The following is a 15,132-nucleotide window of genomic DNA, read 5'->3' as shown; positions in this document are numbered from 1 at the left end:
TGTCAACAACTTGAGTGTTCCGTCTCCCTACAGAGACACACGTAGTGTGTACTACGTTGACGGTTCCACTCGTCCTTGCACCCTTCACTACAACATACCCGGTTCTTGTGGTAGTTACTGAGAAATATAAAAACCGTTAAGTTATCCACACCGTTCTCTAGACATAAACACGACATTAAGTGGCTCCGTGTATTTTTCTTCTTCTTCTTCTTCTTCTTTTTAAACAAACAAGTCGTGTTATCTCGAGGGCCTGGCAGAAATTAGCAAAGCAAGGCTGGAAACGATTAGCTAGCTCGCCGCGTCCAGCCAGTCAGCACCATGCACCAACACAAGCCTCGTGTCAGCCTGTAGTCCCCAGACTATTCCACCTAAGTCATGAGAACACCCTCCGTCATGCTGGGTTGTGTCACAATGAACCTCTTTATTACACAAATGGTTGCTCAGCACGGAGACCCGCACGGGACCAGACACAGGACACGCCGCGGAGCATCTCTGAACGAGAGCCTAGAGAGGACAGGGTCCTGTCAGGCTCAAACGGTTAGTCGACTCTCATTAGTCGACTCACAGAAAACTAATGACAATCAATTTTGACTATCCAATAATAATAATAATAATAATAATAATAATAATGTTGTTCACCCTAACTTCTCACATTTTAATGGGTTTAATGATTTATTTTATATAACTGAAATTGCAGTATCTTTCGGTTTTGGTCTGACAACAGTGAACACAACCAATTTTACTATTTTATTTGATCAATTAGGACATTATGACAAGTACTGTATATGAAGGTGTTGATGGTTAGACGTGTAATGAGACGCTTTCTATTTTGTCTGCTTGATTAACTTCTGGTGAAGTAGTAATTCATTTATTACTTACTTACCAGCAGATAGGCCCTTCACATAACAGAGCTTAAGAGTCTCGAGCTTTCACACATGTCACTCTACAGCTCTGTTGTTTCCATACATTAGAATCCCAGCATAGCAGTGGACTTGTAGTTAGCTAACCTTGTAGTAGCCGTGGTCAACGGCTGGCCGCTCGCGACAACGTTCCAACAACGGCCGTTCTCACAGAACAACCGTCGCATTCCACGACACTACGTGACAACTCGGTCGCCAAACTCTCCCAAGCATTAACTAAAAAATGTACACACGCGCTGGGTCCCGTTAATGCCCCCATCTGCCGCCGCAGCCTCCCGGGCTACTCCCCCCCACCATCCCGAGTCGTTCGCAGCACAGCAGGGCCCTTCAGACGCCAAAGCAATGCGTCGCGTCGGGAAGAATATAGAAAGTTAAACTCACGTTTCCACTCCAATTCAAGGCGGGGGACGACTGCGACCACAACAGCTCCCCGTGTTCGAGCTGAAATTGTCGGCATACCACACCGCTCACCTCCTCTCCACAGTCCGCTGCGCTCCTGTCTGTTTTCTCTCTCCTCCCCTCCGTTTTCTCTCGGGTTGTTCCTTTTCTCCTCCCTCCCAGATGCCGCTGTTCTCCGACAGGGGGAACCGGGGGACGCTGCTCCGGAAGCAAACGCTCCTCTGTGTTTTTTCTAACTCCCTTTACTGCCCACTGCGAATGTACTTCATCCTCTAGTGGTGCTAAAAAAAAATACTTTAACGTAAGTACATATTTATGCTTTGGGAAGTTATTTTCCACAAGAAAATTAATAATTCTTTAACAGTCTAGCTGATGATTAAATAAAAAGAGATAGAAATAATAGAGATAGAAAACGTTATTATTCCCAATGCAGACCAGATAGATAGGAACGGGATACCAAGGAGTTATAAAGCCTATAAATAGCAGATAGGTTACCAATCCATAAACAATAGCCTACCTTACCTCGGAGCAGTGTGTATAATACATGTTCAAAATCAATAGAGCGTTTTCCTGGTAGATCAAAGAGACCCACTATATAGCTTTATTTACAATATATTCTTCCAGATACAGTTGTATGCGAGTATAATAATTGTAATCAAGCAAAATGTGACAATAACATTGATATTATATGAACAAATAACTATAAATATAATATCAATATGTGATATACAGATATTTAGTTTAATATATAAATAAACACAAGATAACAGAATACAGTCAACTTACAGTAGCAGTAGAACGCAGCAGCAGCATTGCAATAAGACACAATGTAGAAACATATTGTTGCTGAACAAAATTATTGTTAATTAGAAAAGTCAGTAACAATCGGTGGGGAGATTGAAATGTCTTCCAAAACATCAAACAACTCCCACTCTCAATGTGATAACTGACAAACTCAAAGTATCAGCCTACAGATGAACACTAATTTGTAACAACAGATTTATATCTAATAATGATAATATAAAGAGTAAACTGACCTGTTGCCTTTGTGCAATAGTAATACATTTATGGATGATGAAGCAACATTCATATCCGATTTCCCCAATGAAATGAGCACATCTGTTGTTTGGGGGAAATTCAATTGAACAGGATTCGCTATGTACGCTCAGCAATCATTAAATAAAGGGTGAAATGAATTACTGTGTTGTTCAGTTACTCCCTTTCATAAAGAAACTTAAAGTGAACACTTTAAACCTGGTATATTCAAGTCTCAAAGGGCTGGACTGGATGCATTGTGTGCACTTTATGATAAATATCTTTCCTGCCCTCTCCTTGCTGAAAAAAAGAATTAAATCACATCTCAGGCGTATGGTATTTTATTACGTGTGCCTATGAGACAGAGATTTGGTGAGGCCTTTGAGCTACTTTCAAGCCTGCTCTATGATTTTCATATACAGAAATGAACGGGAAGCAATTGGTGCCTGGAAGGTGGGAGGAGAGGGATTAAACTAATCGTACGTCACTTTGCTTTGACCAAATCATTGGTGACACTGTATGGGCTACATGATTTGTAATTAACCGCCTGCACGGTGTATGTGCATGTGTATGTGCACGGTGGTGCATTACACAAGCAGCATGTCACAGATTACTTTTTTTTCGTCGAAACATTAAAGGAAATATGAAATGGAAAGTGGTACAGACATTTGTCGTCCTTATGATGAATCCTAGTGACTTCTAAAACTAACCACCACATTTCTGTTAGCCGTCCTTGCTAATATATGCATGCTAATGTTGTTTTACATTACAGTCTCGTGGGGTCAATAAGATTCATGAAAATTGGCGTTAGAGGTAGCCCTGTTTCATTTCTGATGCAATTGCCCACTCATACAGTAAAGGGCAGTACAGTTTAATAAGATGGTGACACCTGGTGGTTCGACTTAAGTACTGCATTGTCTGTTGTGGTCAGGCTGTGTGTCAGAGGATTACATTCATACTATTGGCCACATAAATGTGTTCCACTTTGTGTCGAATTCGAGTCCCTATTGTAGAGCACTAACCAAACGAACTATTGGCTAAACAAGATTTTAGGCCTACAACTTCAACTTCATACACACTAATAAGAGATGCTGTTCCGTCCTCTCTCCTTCATAATCCAAGTTGTAACTACTCCAATCCGCCAGGTGGCACTGTGCTAAAATCCTCACCGGCTGTTGACCAATCATCGGTGCCCAGCAGTTTGAACAAGAAGCGGGTGCAGCGGATTCGTATTCTTTCTGGGCAATAATGAAAAAGATACAAAAAAGGGGATACATAACGGAATTAATTATGGAATGGGTTAAAAGGCTACTTAAATAGTGTTTCAGTGAGTTTCGTCGATCAGTGTTGTTGTTTGGGCGTTCAAACAGTTAGCACGTCGCTTTACTTTCAAATATGAAGCCTTTAAAGCCGTTATTTTTGAAGACGTACGGTAAGGAGAGGCGAAAGCTGTCCGCCTGGATCTCCCCAGAGAACCGTAACCAGGCCTTCGACAGCACGCGCTCAACAGACGGCGACATCTCCGTGTTTGAACCCGCAAAACCTACGAGGAAGAGGTACGTTCACGAGCCACGGTAGTCAGGAAGGGCCTCACATGTTTAGGGTTAAGGCTGCATACTTGAGTTTTAATGGCTTTCTTCAAGTCAGACTCTACCTAACCTGACCCACATCAGAATACAAGGTTTCTGACGGTATTGTGTTACACAGATATGAACATTCGACTAAAAACAAGGACAACAAATGTCCACATAGACTTTTGACTACTAAAAAAAATTAGAGTACTATGTACAGATATACAAATAGTTGTTAAAATCGTGTCTTTATATCCTATGAAATGTGTAAACTGCAATAGAGTTGTGCAAGAGTGCAATTTGAAATAGATATTGTAGCCGGTTGCTAACATGAGAATGGTGGATAATGACGGCGTGTACAGTAATGTTGATAGTGATGATATAGATATGTTTAATAACTGAGTTTTAAAGAAGGAAATATGATTTACTGTTAAAGTGGCGATTCTCCTGGCACTAGTATGGACTGATGTTGACACAGATTTATTTTTCTTATCACAGATATGTCGGTACACATATCGGTTGATATAGAACATACTTTGCGTGTCAGTGTCACCTGATAATCCGCACATAACTGCAGTGCAGACATGTCATTTATTAACACTCCAGCTCTTACCAACCAGATTTAATGCGTGTTTACGCCAAGCGATGATTTAAAAAAAGAAGAGAAATTTGCCAATATATGATTCTCTAATCTATTTTTGAATCATAGTTTAAAAAAATCTTTTTCTAACCTATGTTCTCTCATGTTGGATATCACATTCTCTCTGCCCCTCACTGACGTGTCGATTGTCCCGTCGCAGACAGAGGATGACCAGTGTTGCCAGTCGTAGAAGGAGCCGTCCTGCCAAGAAGAAGGCCATGCTGTGTCTGGCTGAGAGGAGCTGTGACGAGGAGAACGCACCCTCTCCTTCCTGTCCTCAGCCTGCTCAGCAGAGCAAGACCGCCAGGTCTGTGAACAAACATGCAGCTGGCAGTTTTGAGGGATGTCAATATTTCGTTAATAGGCATTTTGTTACAAGAAAACTGTTGATAGTTAGCCAATTCTAGATTCTTACCATGCCAGTTACTTAGGAATCAGATTTCATTACACTACAAGGTTTTATGATATTTCGTGCACCGCAGCATAAACAAAAAAACCTTGAGTTTCTTTGTGCTATTTAAAGTCCTGGTATTCAGTGTGTGACCCACTTGCTCATGCTCCATGCCCTCTCTTGCTCATCGGTCGGTTTTAATCTTTTTTTTATTGTTAGAGTGAAGATGACTAGCGTCGCCAGTGGTCGGGCAGTGCGTACTGCCAAGGAAAAAGCACTGTTATGTCTGATGGACACCACCAATGATGAGGGGAACGTCAGCAGGGCCTCTCCTCCCTGCCGTCAGCCCGCCCAGCAGAGCAAGACAGCCAGGTGTGTGCTCAGAGCAGAACACCTTATGTAAACACAAAGGGCTGTCAGCATGTACAGCGACTTGTGGTTATTTATTTTATGTCTGTGAGCAGACATTTGTCATTACTGGTAATAACAGAGGACGTTCAAGCCAATCCAACTGTTTTCTTCAGTTCCAACAATACCCACCATTCATTGTGAATGCAACAGTTTTGGATCTAGGGCTGCCATTTAAAATCAATATCAAATGTCAATGCCTTTTTAAATCACATTTGTCTTCAGTTCAAATGAAGAGAGATAAAAAGTAAGTCTTCAGTCAGTCTTTTGATCCCCTCATTAATCAGCTGAAGAGTATCTGCCACCTAAGGCTGCGTTCAGATCAGCGTTGGCTCTGTATGAAAAAATAAGCAGATGTCTCATTCATTTGAACCAGGCAGCAACCTCTGGTTCTGAAAAGTGACGCAAACGCGGAAGTTTAACTTGGCTCAACTTGCTGCATTGCAACATCATTAGGCAAGAGTATTTCTTCTGAACGCCAGCTTAATGTCCTCATTATTGCTTTAATCATTGGCTTTCTTCCTCCTTTTTTTCTGTTTCCTTTAGTGGTCATCTTCGTTCTGCGGGCCGCTTTGTAACCCGCCGCAGACGTGCTGCTACCACCAAACCCAAACTCCCCAAATCATCTAACAACACACTCAACTCTTCAGACGACTTCACATCCGGGTCTTTCGGTTCCAGGAGAATTGTTCAGCCCACCAGGAGAAGAGCCCCCACAACGTTGATGACGAGTGCGGAGAATTCGGTGAACGCTGCGGGGGTCACCAGCTTTGCCACCAACCCTTTCCGAGAGATTTCCCTCAACGAGTTGACGGATCACAGCCTCGGACCCTGCCCCAGGAAACCCATCTATTGCTCCACCCCCTCGGCGGGCTCCCTCAGCAAACGGCCACGCCTTAAACCCCCGTCCTACAACGAACAATCCTACAGCCCGCCATCCATGTCCGTGAGTTGCATAGGTGTCTTGAGCACATTCCAAGAAGATGTGGATTTGCCAGGGCAGCCCGGCTCCCCGTCACTTTCTGCACCACCCATCCAGCTTCGTTCTGAGGAGAAGCTGCGGTCGTGCCTCGGTGAGCGAGAGCCAGGCCTGTATCGCCACAAAGACATCTCCGGTGATTTGTTTACGGAGCCCAGGAGCTCCAACAAGAGACGTCGCTGCAGCGAGGAAGACGCAAGAACCAAGAATGTCGGGGGGTCACCACGTGTGATTCTGCTCTCGACAGACGGTGAAAGCAGCAGTTGTTTCGTGTCGGCAGCAGCAGGGTTAGAGTGGCTTACAGAGGCTCTGAAGGAGAGATGTCTGACCAAGCGTTGCGCCGTGCAGCTGGAACGGTTGGACAAGCTCGCCATGTCGCAGCTATGCGGCAAAACGGCCTACTCTTCCTGTTTGGGACTTTCAAGCTCGGGCGAAATCCTGCAGTCTTCAGAACCATTTCGTCTCCATTTATCTGTGAGCAACAGTAAAATCCGTGATTGTGCAGACTCAGTAAATAGTTCAGAGTCTTCTGAGCACGCGGCTTCGGTGACTGCCGGTCAAGGCACGAACACCTCGCTATCAGCCGAACACTCACACACACAGGAATCCATGGAGCAGTCGGCATCCGTACTTTATGTTAAATCTACCCACCACAACGACTGCAGCGTTGAGTTTATCATGGGTGCTCATTTACCAGCCGACAAGTCGATTAGCAGCAGCTCTGTGCAAACACCGTCTGCTGTAGCAGTTAAGGGCGAACGTCTTTCTAAGAACCACACAGTTCAGCTCCAAAAAATAGCTTTGTTCCCCGCAAACATGTCCGAAAATGACCATACACATAACTCTGAGGACCCAGAAGACGTCATACTTTCAGGAGAAATCGCAGAGAGAATGACGTTGTCAACAAACACCAGCGGTCTGGCGGCGCAGACACGGCCTAAACACCCAGAAACAGCGGCAAAGGCAGCGGCGCTCGAGACGGAGCTGAAGGAGAAATGTCTATCTGCCAAAGTCCTTGTTGAGGTGAAGAGAGTAACTCCATCACAGCTGAAGGAAATTCTGCATTTCAAAGACGCCGCACTCAAATCCCCCACGGACGCGCCGGGCTCGGCCGGTGACCGCCGGTCTCAGAGCTATGCCAACCGCCACAGTAAAGAAACTTCCGTCTACGTCGCAAAGAGACTCTCAACTAGCTCCAGAGACGAGATCGAAGAAGAAGAAGAAGAAGAAGCAAAGAGCTCCTGCAACGTTACCCGCAAAGGGAAAAAAAAGACGAGGAGGAGCACGTCGACGGACCGGCCCGGGACGACCAGGAAGGCGTGTGTGAGCGGTCTGAGCGTGAGCCGCTGGAAGAACAACGGCAGCACACACACGTTCAGAAGCCGGGCGGCGGACTGCAGCATCACCGAGCTCATCTCCACACAACACACACAGCCATGGGTGAGAACAGCACGCACACAAACACGTTCACTCACTTTCGACACTTTAATTGACCGTTTTGGTTATTGACAAAAGAAAGAGAATTGAACAGAAAAGGTGTTTCAGTTCACCTGTAGGATTTAACAATGTGTTTGTGGCAAATTCCATCAGCAGGGTCCCTATTCATCTTTTCAGGTGGTGGTATTTCTATATATGCATATTCCTGTAAAGAGGACATTTAGCATCACTTTGATGTGTCGTCCTGTGGCTTTCTGCAGGTTTTATGGTGAAAATACATGTTTAATCACCAACTGATTTATTAAATATGTGTTTTCTTAGACAATACTGAAAGACTTATTGTACGTACCTGTAAAGAGTAGAATAATTCATTGGGACCATCAGTGATTTTTACACATGTGCATTTGATGTGATGCCATATTTAAGACCGGTTCTAATGGTTTTTATTCACTCAAATGACAAAACAGAAAACAAATTTATGTTCAGTGCTAACTACTGTTGCGAACAGTTTTGGCTTTGTTTGACTAAAGTTTAATATATTTGCGTCTCAGTTTCTTCATACACAGTAATGATGGTGAATGAAATTTTCTTTTGTGACATTCAAAGTTCATTTTATAAAAAGTACCTCAGCAACAAGCGTACTTTCCAGATGAAATGTCCTGGTTACTCCTCAGACCTCATTCACAACCTTAACCATGACCGTGTTCTTCTTTTAAACCCTTTTAAAGTTACTGTGAGGAACTTTTAACTGTCTGTTTAATCCTGATCCTCTATGAACTCCATCAGTAAATGAGTCATCATGCTGTCACTCATGATGCCACGCCCCTCTCAGTTGATGCCACGCCCCCACACTAGATCAGTGTCAAAAGTCTGAACTGAAAAAAAGATTTGAATCTGAAAAAAAGATTTGAAACCGAAATAAAAAAGATTTGAATCTGAAAATATAAAATCTGAAACTGAAAAATGTATTTAAAAAAATTCCAGAACTGAATCAAAATATATTCAACCCAAAAATACTTTTCATTCACTTATTTTTATTTTGAGCACATTGCTGTATTTTTCAATGTTCAAGACCACAACTTGACCTTTCAGGTTCAAATTTTTTTTTCAAATGAACAAAACTTTTGACCTGGATTTAGCTCCATAGGCCGACTGCCAGACCCCTGCTTCAGTAAAACCAGAGGTTTTCTAAAGGGAGTCTGGTGCTTGGAAACACTACCACTTTAGTCCACAGGGACCGCCAAAATCAACACAAAATGTTCCTGAATGAAAACTATTTAACAGTAAAGTCTATGTATTGCCCTCATTAACATTGAGTTAACTGGCACAGTGTAAACAAAGTACATTTTCTTGTGTTTTTATTTCTCAGCCTGCTCAAATAGAACCCCAAATTATCTGCAAAATGATCACAAAATGTTAAAGGGACAAACAGATTTTGGGTTTACGGTGTGTATTGTTTTGTGCTTGTCCTTCACCTGTAATTGAATTAATAGCTTGGGGGGGCACGTAAAGAGACTACGGGTGGAGCTGTGGCGTCGTTGACAAACTGATATCTGTCCCGTGTGTAGGAGTGTCCGGGGGGCGCCATGACTTTCTCCACTCCGCTGAAAGCCAGTCGCCTCAACCTGCCGTCTCTGCTGGCCGACCTGACACCCAACACACACACCTGGAGTCGACTCAAGGCCGCCCTCTCTGTTCATCGCAAGAACAAGGGTAACGCACACACACGTGCACATTTACGTTGTTATTCAGTTCGGCTCAATACGATACAGTGGTGCCACTGGTCGGTACATTTTCAATACAGCAAAAAAAAGCAGAAATGCCAAATCCTCGCTGGTGAGACTCTCAAGGGGGCGTGTCTGAAGAACATGGCTCTTCATCTCCATTCAGCAGTGAGGTAATGTGTCGTTACAGTCACCGAGCTTTGTGTAGTCCGTGACGTCCGGCCGTCTGTTGTCGGAGCAGCAGCGGGAGCTTCGGACATTTGATTCTCTGTTTGGGCTTTTTTTTCTCCAACAAAGCAGGAATTATGGTCTGGAGAAATGGGCTTGTGAATGAGTAGTGTCACGGGGCTCAATAGCATTAAGCATGTTCGTACAGCCTGGTTTTCCACTTCAGAGTAGAGTCTCATATCCGCAGCCATAAATATTGAATCAGTAGGGAGTAGCTACCTAAACGCTGCGGGGAGAGTTTGTAGCGCGTGTGCTGCTGTTAGCTAGTTTAGCGTAGCGAGCCTCTCCCAGAAGAAACGTGCCTCACCAGAGTACAATGTTGTGCTTCCGAGTGTCAGACAGCACGTTGTCTGTTACATTGGGTGGTTTGTCATGTTGAGAACATTATATTTCCCACAATTTAAGCTTCCGCACTTTCCAAATGCACTAGTATTATTCAAACGTATTGTTTGATTCGTAACGCGTACCGAACCGCGAGCCTCGTTCCGAACGGTTCAATACGAGTACGTGTACTGTTACACCCCAAGTTGTTATTGAGTTTGATTTCAAGCTGCCGGTTCAATGACTGTGTCCTTTTATTTTTACATTATTATCCGTCATTCTTTCTCCTCAGTGCTACTCACTCCGAGCAGTTTACGTCCGGCGGCGCCAGGCTCATCTCGACGAGCGGTGTTGACCGACGTCAGTCAGGACCTCTTTGCCACACCCTTTCGAACGCCGCTCCACAAACGCCTGCAGCCAGAGCTGCTGAGCACCAATTCCCCGGTACACGCACACACAACACACACGCACGTCAGGATTTTCAAGTACACGCTCGGCGTTTGGCTGTTTGAATGGGTTGTTACACGTCTTCTCCCTCATGTCTTGTTGCCACAGGTTGCGTGTGAAGACGCGGATCTGTCGGACGTAGAGAAGGTGTGTGCCGAGTGCGGACAGCCGCGCCCTCTGCCGTGGGAGGAGTGCGTTCTCCCTCAACGTATGAAGTGTGTGAAGATAGGCGAGGGGACCTTCGGTGAGGTCTTCTCCACCACCAACGCTTCAGGAGACATTGTAGCACTCAAAGTATGTATGTTTCCATGAATGTATGTGTGTTTGTGCATTACTTTGTGTGTTAGGCTAGGTTACAATTTCAGAAATGTTTGTGACATAATATTACAAACTCAGGGTTCACTTACTGGCGTTTTCTGGAGCTTTTGACTGCATTCCTTGGTCGCCTTCAGTGAATGAGCTCAGGTGTCATCTCACGACCTACGTGCGTAATTCCGGTCACATGATGTCACTGTTGATGACATCTGAGCATGCGTCATTTGCTGAAGAAGGCTGGGAAACGCTCTGAAGCTCCACGGGGCAAAACCCAGCGAGCGTACCTTGAGTTTAACATATTTGATCACGTGTTTGGGTTTCCAAGGAAAAGAGTAATACAAAAAAAAAAGAATATTAAATATTTGCTATAGAAGTTTAATGAAAATATATGAGCGTCTGTGTGTTGTGCTTCTAAACAGTGGCTCTTGTCTTGGCAGATCATTCCAGTAGAGGGCAGCGAGAAGGTGAACGGAGAGGACCAGAAGACCTTCGGAGAGATTCTCCATGAGATAATTATCTCAAAGTGAGTAGTTTAGCTGGGATCCATAACATAAGGGGGAGCGGAGTCATAAGGTCTGAATGTTTCAGTTAAGTGAAACCCAATGATGGGAAACGGCATGAGAGCAGTTCAGCTAACTGTGTGTGTGTGTGTGTGTGTGTGTGTGTGTGTGTGTGTGTGTGTGTGTGTGTGTGTGTGTGTGTGTGTGTGTGTGTGTGTGTGTGTGTGTGTGTGTGTGTGTGTGTGTGTGTGTGTGTGTGTGTGTGTTTCTGCCAGGGAGCTGAGCAGCCTCAAAGAGAAGCAGCAGAACAAGACGCACGGATTCATCGGCCTCAATGAGTAAGGACTCTGGTTTCCTGTTTTTCGTCCGTTACCGCCTCAGTGGGTTTGTTAATGTAACTCGACTTGTCCCCCTCACAGACTCCACTGTGTTCAGGGCCGCTACCCTCCAGAGTTCCTGAATGCTTGGGACATCTTCGACCAGCAGAAAGGCTCCGAGAATGACCGACCAGGTCAGTGAGAGGAAAGCCTGGTCCCGTCTGTCAACATGTCTTTTAGGTTGCATCAGTTGATGGAACTCAACCTGCGGGTCTGAAAAGAGAAGCCCACGTAGAAGTGCCTTAAACTAGTATTCTCTCTTCTGACTCCTCTGGTTGTATAGAAGTCTATGAGAAAATGACTCTACTTCTCTCTTGATTTATTACCTCAGTAAACATTGTAAACATGAGTTTATGGTCTCAATCTCTAGTTTAAAGCCTTCTTCAATACAGCATGATGTTCATTTCGTAAATGATGGTCCATTTAGAGTCAAACAGACCATAAACACTGTAATCTGTTGGTGGAGTTTTGTGAAAGAAGAGGCCGTACCAATCGAGGGAAAAGCTGTGGGTGAGGTCTTCCACACTGTTCAATCCGTATCCGACAAAAGAAATCCTCTCTCCCCTAAACTGAGGATATCTGCTCAAACCAAAGTGCAGCAGTACGCTGACCGCTCCCGCTCCTGATATACAGTGTATGCATTCACCGCGTGGTCCGCCTTCAACAGGGGACAAAGGTCTCTCTAGGATCAGGTCCGTGTATTTCATCAGGTCTCTCTCTCTGTCTCTCTCTGCTTAGACTTCTTCCAAACGGATCAGTTCTTCATAATCCTGGAGTTCGAGTTCGGAGGCGCCGACCTAGAGAACAGCAATGGAGCGGTAGGCACGCCGGAGATTCAAGCACTCCTCCCTCAAATAGAACACTCTGCTCTCATCACACTAGATGCAGCTCATTACACTAGTACACCAGCAGTAATGTGCTCAAACATCAATAAAGACGCTGCATTACAGCTTCAAGTTAAATATGCATGCCGAAGGAACTGCTGAAAGATTGAAGACGCTGAGCAGCTAAAAGACATGCTTAACTTCATACAGTATATGTATATGAAAAAGCTGTATTTCATCTTACTGCCAGCCTCTAAGCAGCTTGTTTTGTGCTCTGAGTACACATGGCGTCTTTAATTCAAGTCTTTATTGTGTCGTCAAGCTGGCGTCTTTGGCGGTGGCCAAGAGCATCCTTCATCAGGTCACTGCTGCCATGGCTGTTGCTGAGCAGGAGCTACACTTTGAACACAGGTAGAGTGTTCACACACACACACACACACACACAAATTATAGCACACGTGATTGTCTGCGTGCATCAGGCCTTGGGTACACGAGCAGGATGAGACACAGTGTATATAAAATCTATAAAAGGCCAAAGTGACGCATTTATTGTCTTATTTTTGTCTGACCTAAAGTCCAAAATGCGTATGTCAGTTTACTGTCATAGAAGTCTGAGAAAACCAGCAAATGTGCACATTAGAGAAGATATAACTGGAATAGTTTTTGCTTAAAAAGTGACCAAAACAATGAAACGGTTTGTTCAAATGTTTGCTGAATATGTTTTCATGTCGTTGGACTAATTGATGAATGACATACAGGCAAAGCTCATCATGACCCCCACTTGATTTCTGTTTTTAATGGATCCACGAAGCAATCAGACTTTCCTTTTGATGCCTCTGTTGACTGCAGGGACCTCCACTGGGGCAACGTGCTGGTCAAAACCACCAAGCAGAAGACGGGGAGCTTCTTCCTGAACGGAACAGCCCACTCTCTGCACACCAAAGGGGTGCTGGTCCGCATCATCGACTACTCTCTCTCCAGACTGGAAATCGGTGAGATATTTTTCACCTTTGTGCCCTGTTACAACCCTGAAAAGTAGTAATAATAATAGATATGATGACACTAATGGTATTATAACATGTTTTGCTCTTTCCAGATGGTCTGACGGTGTCCTGTGATATCTCCAATGACGAGGAGCTCTTCATGGGCCGGGGAGATTACCAGTTTGATATCTACAGACTGATGAGACAGGAGAATGGGTCAGTGTCGGTGTCTCAGTAGTAATGAATGCACACAGACGGATTCACAAATGTATTTTGTGGTTTCTATATAAATGACTCTACAGGAAAATATTTGACAATGCACACAAAATAGTTTTTTAAAATATAAAAACAGAATCCACATCTACATCTACAAGAGGTAATAGCCATGTAACTGGAGTCGCACATATAAAAGAACTAGATCTTCTACACATGTAATGACAGATTGAATGTGGAGCGTAACGTTTTCTTAGTGATGTCGTCAAGAAGTACAAGTCAGCTGTTTAGGAAGGAAATTCCAAACGCTCAGTAAACATGAGTTTATGGTCTCAGTCTCTAGTTTCACGTCTTCTTCAATACAGCATGATGATCATTGAGTAAATGATGGTCCATTTAGAGTCCAACAGACCATAAAGTAGGGTGTGCTTTAGGGCGGGACTACCTTGTGATTGACAGGTCTCTACTACATCTGCATCACTCCCCTAAATATTGAATTATTGCTGTAAACAGACCATCAGTCTCGTTTCTTGTGTGTAATATATGTACGTCTGTGTGTTTAAAGTCACATCTCTGACTTGTGACCGCTTTGCTTGTCTCAGGAATAACTGGAGTAACTACCACCCCCACACCAACGTGCTGTGGCTCCACTACCTGTGCTCCAAGCTGCTCTCCATGAAGTACCGGGGCGGGGGAGGGAGGGGCATCAAGGGCATGCGAAAGGAGCTCACCGGTTTCCATGACAACGTCCTCCAGTACGGCTCTGCCACCGAGGTGCTGCAGACCTGCCCCATGTTTCAGTAGTCTGACGGTGTCTGCCTCCATCATCCATGTCAAGACTGTTAGTGATCTCCTTTAATGTACAGTGTGTACAAAGGTTATTAAAATAACCCTTTGAAAATCATGTATTCATGTGGCTTACATTTTTTATTTTCAAGCTTCTTTAAGGCCTGTTCTTGCATTAACTGCACATTTTTTAAATAATTGTTTGAGTACACTTGTAATTTTTATGCATCCTAAATACATAAATACTGTATATTATATGCAGAAAACAAAGTCTTACTCAATAAATTGTTTACCTGATTTTTAACCCAATCTGAAAGTGGTATTGTGATCCCGATTTCAGCAACTCTAGATTAGTACCCAAGTCATTTGTTGATTTATAATAAGTCTATAGACAGAAATTAATTTCTAATGGTTATTAAAATATAATTTATTCAAAATCATTCAAATTGATTATAAACCAAAAATGCTAAAAGCTCTCTAGGTACTGTTTCTTTGTCTTTTGAGTTGGTTGATCAAGGAATTTGAAGAGATTTAATATATATATATATATATGTACATATATTGCACACAAGAAATGAGACTGGTGAGGTTATATATATATATATATATATATATATATATATAACCATGTTAC

General features: G+C 43.7%; 2 protein-coding genes across 3 annotated transcripts in view; one reads left to right on the top strand and one right to left on the bottom strand.

Moving 5' to 3' along the window:
• Window positions 1-1,434, bottom strand: part of apbb2b (amyloid beta (A4) precursor protein-binding, family B, member 2b) — a 50,208-nt gene extending 48,774 nt beyond the window's left edge. For both annotated transcript variants that reach the window (XM_079159112.1, XM_079159114.1), the window contains exon 1: window positions 1,302-1,434. The gene's annotated coding sequence lies outside the window, so the exon portion shown is untranslated. The remainder of the gene's footprint in view (window positions 1-1,301) is intronic.
• A 2,176-nt stretch (window positions 1,435-3,610) lies between these two features.
• haspin (histone H3 associated protein kinase) lies at window positions 3,611-14,516 on the top strand (the record flags this gene model as incomplete). The annotated part of the gene is made up of 15 exons (XM_079158757.1): window positions 3,611-3,910; window positions 4,726-4,872; window positions 5,176-5,328; window positions 5,911-7,783; window positions 9,349-9,493; window positions 10,346-10,497; window positions 10,609-10,794; window positions 11,253-11,338; window positions 11,591-11,653; window positions 11,735-11,826; window positions 12,431-12,510; window positions 12,839-12,927; window positions 13,366-13,508; window positions 13,613-13,715; window positions 14,315-14,516. The coding sequence occupies exons 1-15, from the start codon at window positions 3,750-3,752 to the stop codon at window positions 14,514-14,516; spliced, it is 3,675 nt and encodes a 1,224-aa protein (XP_079014883.1). The 5' UTR covers window positions 3,611-3,749.
• Between the last annotated feature and the right edge of the window lie 616 nt (window positions 14,517-15,132).

Source organism: Pholis gunnellus, assembly GCF_910591455.1.
Source record: "Pholis gunnellus genome assembly, chromosome: 5".
NCBI classification, from domain to species: Eukaryota; Metazoa; Chordata; class Actinopteri; order Perciformes; family Pholidae; genus Pholis; species Pholis gunnellus.
This window is presented reverse-complemented; position numbering and strand designations above follow the sequence as displayed.